Source organism: Trachymyrmex septentrionalis, unplaced genomic scaffold, assembly GCF_001594115.1.
Source record: "Trachymyrmex septentrionalis isolate Tsep2-gDNA-1 unplaced genomic scaffold, Tsep1.0 scaffold74, whole genome shotgun sequence".
In the NCBI taxonomy this organism is placed as follows: Eukaryota; Metazoa; Arthropoda; class Insecta; order Hymenoptera; family Formicidae; genus Trachymyrmex; species Trachymyrmex septentrionalis.
The window spans coordinates 1,023,403-1,032,846 of NW_017305927.1; the positions used below are offsets into that span (position 1 = coordinate 1,023,403).

Genomic DNA, 9,444 nt, shown 5'->3' on the forward strand with positions numbered 1-9,444 from the left:
TGAATGAAGGGAATAATTTTAGCAACTATTATCCTGTCAATTTTGTGAACCATATTTCTGCATTAATAGCAACGTAAATATTATTACCTCTGTTTAATTATTTGTGTAATTTGTTGTAAATGATTGTAATTAACCGCTATAAAACCAAGTGAGCTGTTGATAATTAGAAGTTAAGTAAACATAATAAAATATGTATACTCAGAAAGAATCATTTTGCTGAAAACTCTAAAATTTTTATTTCATACAGATCTAAATAATTTTGCTGGACATCAAAACAGTTGAAAAACTGTAAAGTAATAGTAAAAAGTTTTTATATACCAGCAACCAGTTTAAGTTTCCAATAAAAATATTTTTAGATTTGTTCCAGCAAAAGTTTTGATCTTCCAGCAAAATCATTATTTTTGTGTAATAATAATGAAAATATGATTACAATAACATATTGGCAATTGGCTCGTGTTGGCCGTTGAACTCCAAGTTGGTTAAAGTGGTGCAGGGGTGATGCAAAATCTGACGATGGGGATGGGCATCCTTAGTAACAGTGTAATGCCATTCGAGTATTGATTTCAGACACGGGGTTTAGGGTAGCGTTACACGTGTCTACGATGCGTTCAACAAACATCGGTCATGCTCCTTTCGCGTAAACCCTTTAGGATTTCCTTCCGCTCGATTGAGAGCCAATCGGATACAAATTAAGACAAATGCCTTTGCAAAGTAAAAGAATCTCATTAATCAAATTTAAGAAAAAAATCACCTCGACGTTTCTTGACCTTTCAAGGTTCGTTTCTGCCTGATCGTTTCTGCCTTTAATTCGTCGGTAATAGCATATCATTTTGATTTCAATGTCTTTATGTTGCATTTTACATGAGATGGGATATTTATAGCTGCGTGATAAAAAAAAAAGGATAATAATAAAAATCTCGCAATCTCCAGGGAATTTCTTGGAAATTATAATAAAACGATGAGCGCGATAATTTCCCGCGCCATCGATCATGAACAATTCCAATGACAGATATCGAATCATTCGATCGCAACTTCGTAGATGATACCGGATGCAGAGGCTGTGTGTCAGACTTCCGAAGCTGCGGTCGACAGTGGCAGCGACGTATACGAGAAGATTAAGGACCGGCCGGAAAAGGAAGTGGCGTCGGTGACCGCCTGGAACCGATACCAGCGATTGGTAGCCGCGATGGAGTCCCAGGGTGGTGAATTCAACCGGAAGTCCGTGATCGAGTCGATCTTCCGTGGCAGCGATCTCGTCTACGTCACTCATTGATCGACGGATCGATCAGGCGCGAGTGAGAATCTCTCGCGCGTTCCTGTACCAAAGTGCCAGCCAGTATGAAATCACTTTTGAGCAGTGGTGTAGAATTCGCGAGTCGCAACGTCGTAATACTCTTTGAATATGATGGATCTATATGATGAGTCTATACAAGGATTTAGCACAATTTTTCGAAAGAATGGAAATGATACTTGGATTATTTTTTTATAGGACAAAATAATGATGTACGCTATTATTACTTTATGGATTCCCATGAGAATTAGTTATCTCTACAAAGTCATTAGAAGATAGTAATTATTACATTAGTTTAAGATAAAAATTTGAGTTTCAACTTTATTTTAATATTGTGTAGTATCGATAGCAAATCTTTTTTTAATTTTGTAAATGTCGCACAAAAATATCAACTTTTACTTTTTTGTAGTAAAATGCATTCTGTTTCATTTCAGTACATTTTTTTGCTTTTGAGATATAGAGATTTAAAAATAGTTCTCATATAACAGATAAAAAAAGCATCTTTATACTATGGAAAATAATTAATTATATGGAAAGTATGATTATATAGTACAATGTAATCATACTAAATCAAAAAGCGATATGAAATTGAAATGAAAAATACAATACGATTTTTAAGTTGCTATAATCTAGAAAATAAAAAGAAATTTATACTGGAATGTGAAATAAAATGCATTTTAAACTAAAAGTCGATCCTTTCGCGTAGCATTAACAAAGTTTAAAAAAATAAATTAGCTGTTGGTGTTACAACGTTGTAGAAACCTTTAAAATCATTCTTTTTTAACCTGGTTTGACGTCATTTTTCTTAAAATTATGACGTGATAGCAAAATTTTGAAAACGAATTTGTATTCAGTTTCTGAAGTGTTATTGATCTAAGTAATTATTACTAAAAAAATAATACTCATTAATGTGTTAACAGTAAATAGTCAGTTGACACTCACTCCGTTTTTTATCTGTAGATGAATGATGTTACATGCATATTCAAGTTTCGATGGATATTTTTCGATGTATTGAGATTGCTATGCGACGTCGAGAGTAGGATGTAAAAGCGCAGTTTGACGCGGTTAACGTGGCTGTGTATTATAGTTCGACGTCGAGCACACACTATTTTTAGATCCGCATGAGGGGAGTTTAATGGTTCTGGGAGACGAATGCTTTCATAAGTTTATACGTGAAGCAAGTATCGTTACAAGTATCTTTGAAGAACTCCAAACAAGCTAGTCTTGAGATTAAAGAAGGCACGCACATGTCCTCATTAACGTCGAAGTCCAAATTGTATTAACAAGCTAAGCATTACTGTAATATGTATCACATTTTTGAGCGGAAATCAAATTGAATTATATAATAATAGCAGCGAATGTATACTGAGAGAAAAATGTTTGATATTTTGTAATTACATGGAAAGAACGTTTGTTAAAATATTGAAAAATTTAACTGATACAATCTGATAATAATTTTGTTAAACCATCAAAATAATTATGTAGAATGCTTAAGCGTTGATGGCAATGCTGCAAACATTTTTGCAACTGGTTCGAATGTTCTACATAATTATTTTCATAGTACAAACAAAATTATTTTTAAATTTAGCTAAATTTTTACCTCAGCGAAACCTTCTTTCTATCCATGTATAATTACATGATAGTAATTATGATCAGGAGTTTTATTCTTATAGTTATTATTGTTATAATGTTTGTAAAAATAATTATATTATATAGTTCTCTGCTCAAAAAAAAAAAAAAATATATATATAGACGACACAAGAAATGATTGTAAACTACAGTTAAATTGTAGTATCATTTTTTCTCTCAGTATACGTGCACTGTGAGAAGCAAAGAAATTAAATGTTTTTAAGATAAAATTTTACAAATTACTAATTTGTTAATTGTTAACATTGACATAGAATATTCACTATGTATTTGATGAAAATACAGCCATCTTTAATCTTCCACATTTAATCTTCGAAGAAAAAGATTCTTCGCCGATATTTGTAAGCAATTATACGTACCGTAGCATAGTTAGCAAATATGGATTAATGTTAAAGTAAGCGCACCGCGTTTCTACGCCACTGACTAATGCAATCGTAGATAAAAATACAATTAACGATGCCAAACTGTGGATTACTAGTCAATGTGTGCATAATGAATCGTGGAAGAATAGGATAGACCATTTAATTAGACAATTACGACAACGGCGGTGATTAGTCATATTAGTCTATCACGCGACAATAGACGATGGAAGGCGTATCTCTAATCAGTCGCATGAGCTCATGCGACATTGGCTATGCTCAATCTTGCCAGCGATGTGAGCTACACTCACTCTATGTATTTAATATATAGAGAAAGGTTATGCGCGAGAGGCTGAAGCCAATAATAATTATAATTATGATTGTCGCCAATTCCAAAAGATTACGATTGTAACTGAATGATTGAGAGAGTGGTGTTTTAAACTTTAGAAACGAACTGTAAGGGAATCAGTTTAATAAAATGAATTATATTTATTTGAAACTTCAATGTTGCTTCAGTATTATCGATCACCGTGATAAGTATTGTGTTTGATAATTCAGAGACATTAGAAAAGATACTCTAAAGATTTAACATCTTTATAATATTATATTAAATATAAAGATGAAATAAATATTTTAGTACAAAAATAAAGAAAACTTGAGGCAGAGGTTTTAAGTTTAGTATCTTCAGTCTTGCCACGAAATGATATATGCAAAGGTAATAAACTAAAATTCGATCTCCTTACACAAAAACCCAGAGGTAAAATATATTTACGATTAATTTATACAATTTGCTCGTCATTTCCACGACAATTAAATATTATAGTTGGATTAAGTCGTGGCATGCGACTGATAATTGTATACATGTACATAACTACTATATTAAATATTGTAGTACAAATATACAAAATATTTACAAGTAACGTTTATATAATCAACTCCCCGTCTTCTAGATAAATTCGCTACATATTGTCAAAGTATTTTACAGCATTTTTACAAAAATAGGCACAATAGTGTGTGAGCGTCTACAATAATTGCACGTATATTACATATCTGTAACATATTAATCGCAGCTTACAATTAATAACAAGTCCGAAAATGAGATACAATTAAAAAACTGATTATGTAATAAAAAAATATAAATTTCGCGTTACAGAAACAAAAGAACGACTTTTCGTATCTTAAAAATATGCACAATGTGCTCTAGTTATAGATACCCCTCGACTAAAAATTTTTACATCTTTCGTCAGCAACCTGAATCTTTGAGTTTCAGTGCAGGTTTTTATATTGTTCCGATATAAAAATCTGAAAAAAATCTTTGACTTATGAAAATTTTGATGAGTTTTTATTTTATCATAGTAAGGTATTTTATCGTAAGTATTTTATATTGTATTGTTTTTACTCATTTCTTACAGAATTTACCAAAATTCACAAAATTCAAAAATTCGACTGTGCCTTCAAAGTCCAACTTGATTGATGGAGGGATTTATCAATCACTTTCCCTGTTAAGATTGTTATCACCTTAATGCTCTAATTTACGTACTTTTTCTCAATTCCATTATCAATACAATCTTTCAAAAAATGAAAGAATTTCCAATAATATTTTTTATACATACATTTATGCTAAGAAGAATAATATTTCTCGGCTGTACAAAGTCAGTGAGCCTAATAGTATACTGGAATGAGCTATCGAAGAGTGTTTCAATTCTTAAACAATGACACTCTGAGCCAAAGATTGTACAGTTTTCTTTGTCAGGAATTTGCCGATTAATTTTTTAGTGTGGTAAAACCACATTAAAAAAATTTACTTGACTAAATTAATTTAGTTCATTTTTATTCCTTTCAAAGAAGAATGTACGTATTTAAGTCAAACATATTAGATTTTACTTAAATATATATATTTTCTGAATAATGAAAGAAATAAAGACGGATTAAATTAATGCAGTCAAACGAGCAATTTGTTTTCAGTGCACAAGAAGGACAAGGTATTTGTATGCCTTCTTTTTCTCTATTCGTTGCGGTTTTCTACAGTTTAGTTAGTATAGAGGTATTTATAGACTATAGATCTCACAAAGTAAATCATTTACATCTGTTGACATGCCGCTGCTAACATCACAAGGACAAACGATGCAGTCTTTATGTAATTGTTGTGGCAATTTCATATAAACTCGGTGACGAAAATCTTTTTGAAGTCCGGTACCGAGCCGCCAATATCGTGTTTGCATATGTCGCCATTATCGAGGTAACTCACGTCGGAGTTCTTTAGGATGGTCTTCAGATTCTCCATCGAGAGATTCGGCATCATTTTATTAGCAGTCAGTTTATCTAGGTCGTTCATCGAATAACCGGGCGCGATCCTTTTAGTTTTTAGATGATAGGACTGTATGCTAGGCTTCGTGTCGGACAGCTTCGTATTGCTACCGCACTTCTTGTCCTCCCGATCCTCCGTACCGTTCTCTATGATACGCGGCGTGAAAGATCGCATGCTGACCTTTACCTCGCCGGTTCGCTTCGAGGGCAGCAACTCCACCTGTAAAACAGAACGTTCTCACGATACGATATTACGTAAGAGTGTGCGCCTTTAACGCCGCGAAAAGGCCGACGAAACGTTCTGTCAGCGAACATTTTTCTATTAGAACGATGCATTTTCCCGTGAAAGTACCTCCGGCTCTTGCGTTTAACATTAAACTCGAGAAAACCGGCCATTCTAACCGCTATCGGTAAATATTGAATTTATTAATTATTACCCTGATGAAAAAATTCTCATAATACTTTTAAGAATTTATCGTATTTTAAATTCTTAATAAAACATTTTAAACAAAGATTTTTGAAAAATATCTTAATTTTTTTAGATTTTGTTTTCTTTAGCATTTTCTTATAAAAAGGATGAAAAATCTTAAAAATTAAAAAATATTTCAGAATTCATATATAAAAAAATTCTTTGAAAAAAATATTTCGGAGCAGATTTAGGGGCCTATTTTGTAAGCGTTAGAGTTGTTAGAAGTTAATGGGCTCCTTAGATTTCTTAAAATTTAGATTTATTTTTTAAAGATATTCCATTTTGTATAAAAAAAAATCTGAGAAATTTTATAAAACGTTATAAAATTATTACAAAAATTCTGAAAAATTTTAAAGTTTACATAGAAATTCTGAAAAATTCTACAAAGAATTCTAAAAAAAATTTTATTTTACACCGCGAAATTAAGACAGTATAAAATGTAGATAAATTATGTCTAATTACGAATAAAAATGAGACATTTGACGTGATAATATTGAACTTAATTAATTTAATATAGCTATTTGCTTCAGGATAAATTTCAAAATATTTCTCAAAAATTTATTGAAAGACGGCAAGATTTAATTGTATACAATTACCTTGGTTCCCTTACGCTGAAAATATTCAAAATCATCATTGGCGACCGTGGTAACGGAACAACAGCTTCTGCTCCTGCTCCTGCAAGAGCTCATTGTGTCGAAGTCGCCATTCTCCAGATCGCAGCTCTCATCATCGGAGCTATCATATCCTTCGCAATGACTATCTTGTCTATGGAGATTTAAATGAAGATTCTCTCTCAAGAGATCGTCTTTCTTTAAATTATAAGTTCTCGAGTTGATCACAGGTCGATGATATCTATATATCAAAGAAAAAGGGCATTATTTTACATTAGTTTTACAAGAATTTATGAAAAATATACTTAGATATTTTGATAGCGATATATTATAACTTGAAATATTAAATAATGTTCATAAGAGTTATAAAACTTATGAACATTAATAATACGTAATATATATTCTAAAATATTATACATTAATAAATGTATCTAAAAATGTATCGCAATTTAATGAATTTTATGTTACAAGTCGTGAAAAAGAAAAGTTGAGACGATTGTAGGTCATCCTTCACGTATGATGTACGTCAAAATATGCATTTTGAATAATTTATAGGAAACTTCACGTCTCACACTTTCCAGTTATACACTTGCCGCGTATCGTGACGGTGGCTTAATGGCACAGGTAAAAGTGAAGGTACGCTAAAAGATACAAACGCGAGAGCAATCGGCGAATCGACAAGTAAGTGGCACCTGGCATGGTCGAAGCTTTGATTCCTGCGTAGAATGTTTCTAGAATAATGCTGCTCTTGAAGGTTGTTTTCCAGCCCGAGAATTAGCTTCTCCAGACCGAGGACGCTCCGAGCGTGTCGCCTGGATGGTTCTTCGCGAATCTCGTCCAGATTCTTGATTTTTCGATTATTCGCAGAATCCTCCAATTGTACTAGGTTCTCCATGTTCTGCCCGAAGACATCAGTGCTGCCGATCTTCCTACGATTACCAGCCAGCTCGTGCAATTTCTCGTTTGGTCTCGGTCGTCTGCTGTATCCCGACGATAATTGCTCCACTGGATTCTTCTTCGGCGATTCGGAAATTTTATCCTGACGCGGTTCGAAGGTCGAACTCGTGAAGGACGATAGTTCTGCTGGCAGAGATGCATAGCTGCCGTCTTCATTCATAGGTTGCGTTTTAGGATAATGTTGCTGAATTCCCATAGTAATCGTGCCAGTTTTTGCTGCAAAACGTAAGAATAATTCAAACAATTATACTAGAAAATCTGACAATAATCTAATTATAAATTAACAATTCTAAATTAATTGTAAATATATTTTACTTTTGTTGTACAAAAGAAAAAAAAAAGATTTTAAAGTACCTAAAAATTTAGCTATATAGATATAAAAATAATTTGGATTATCAAAATTATAATTGCATAGAAATCTCAAGCATGATGAGCAATGCTGTATAAAATTTAACATTCTAATAATTAATTGAAATCCTAATTATTTTGATGACGTAATAAAATTATTTTCAGATTTGTATCTAGCTGATATTTTAAATACTTCAGCAGAACTTATATAAGAACGCGAACATAAAACTGATCATTACACTAAGTAATTATAAACATTCATATTGGAAAATTTAATAATTTATTTTTGTATTGTAGTTTAGATTATTTATCATTTCGCTTGGAGCACTTAACAATTGCGATTTTTAAATTATCATCGAATCGATTTAAATTTGACTTGACGAATGAAACGTAATAGAAAAGAGACAGTTGCGATTTGTGAAAGCCGCTTTCGGGAATATCGAAACATTCGGCTTTTCACGTTACAGTGACCTGTAATGTTTGATATATCTGGTAGCGATGATAGTGGATGTTGGAACAGAGACGAGCGCGAGAGATGGTTTCGTCTCGGACTTTCTAACGTGATCGTGACGAGCGTTCGATGGGTGCATTAACAAAGCCGCACGAAACGTCGCAATTAACAATATAGGCCGGGAGAGAGAACTATCAAGCGATCGAAATATTTTCGCATCGTTAAATCTCACTGACATCCGTTCTCGCTCACTCACCTCTGTTCTGATGGCTGTGCAACCGTCCGTAGAGGCTTCCGTTAGTCAGAGGGAACTTTAATCCGTGATTGAGGTTCAACTGCAGCTTGTACTCGGTATCTTGTTCGAAGTGTCGAAATTTACCATCTATACCGCCTGAAAGAGAAATCCCAGAGAAATTTCATTACACAGACAAATTTCGCTTTAAGTGCTATGACGTAAGAGTGTTTTTCTTTGATTGAAATAAATGCAACATTTTATCTAAGATGGTATTTATTCTTGAGAAAATAAACGTTATATTTTCTACCAAACTTAAATTCAGAAACAGTAATACCGAGATTCGTTTGACGATACATTTAGATTTTACTTTTGATATCTCACATTAATTAGATTCGAATAGTGATTATGTAATCTTTCTCTTAAGGCGGAAACGTGAAAAGTGAAAAGTTTTTCCATTAATCTCAATGATAAAAGTGTTCGCTTTTCACGTTTTCGTCGTAGAAGAAGAGTTATATGATCGTTATATGATCGATTATACCTAGAATGAAAATGTGTAGAATGCAAAAACTGAGCAATCTAATAAAAAACTCCTATAATGGCTGTAAATTGTGGGAAATAACGTGAAACTCTGTAAATAGTTACGTATGTTGCAAAATGAGAATACGACGAATTACTCAAACGCGTGTTGTTAACGAAAAATTGGTGGTTGTCGCGCGGAATATCACTGTTGTGCGGGCAGATATTACGATTATAGTAGGAGTCTTAACTT

At 32.8% G+C, this 9,444-nt stretch overlaps 2 protein-coding genes across 3 annotated transcripts in view; one reads left to right on the forward strand and one right to left on the reverse strand.

The window, feature by feature from the left end:
• Positions 1 to 1,503, forward strand: part of LOC108753997 — a 2,436-nt gene extending 933 nt beyond the window's left edge. Inside the window, exon 2 of one of the 2 annotated variants that reach the window (XM_018495995.1) lies at positions 1,010 to 1,503. In XM_018495995.1, the coding sequence (XP_018351497.1) occupies positions 1,040 to 1,273 (234 nt within the window). In that variant the 5' untranslated portion in view covers positions 1,010 to 1,039 and the 3' untranslated portion in view covers positions 1,274 to 1,503. The remainder of the gene's footprint in view (positions 1 to 1,009) is intronic. The other variant, XM_018495994.1, reaches the window with a different exon arrangement.
• A 3,200-nt stretch (positions 1,504 to 4,703) lies between these two features.
• Positions 4,704 to 9,444, reverse strand: part of LOC108754032 — a 22,104-nt gene continuing 17,363 nt past the window's right edge. Inside the window, exons 5-8 of the mRNA XM_018496047.1 lie at positions 8,697 to 8,831; positions 7,377 to 7,857; positions 6,670 to 6,925; positions 4,704 to 5,824 (exon numbers count right to left, since the gene is read on the reverse strand). Of these exons, the coding sequence (XP_018351549.1) occupies positions 5,453 to 5,824; positions 6,670 to 6,925; positions 7,377 to 7,857; positions 8,697 to 8,831 (1,244 nt within the window). The 3' untranslated portion in view covers positions 4,704 to 5,452. The remainder of the gene's footprint in view (positions 5,825 to 6,669; positions 6,926 to 7,376; positions 7,858 to 8,696; positions 8,832 to 9,444) is intronic.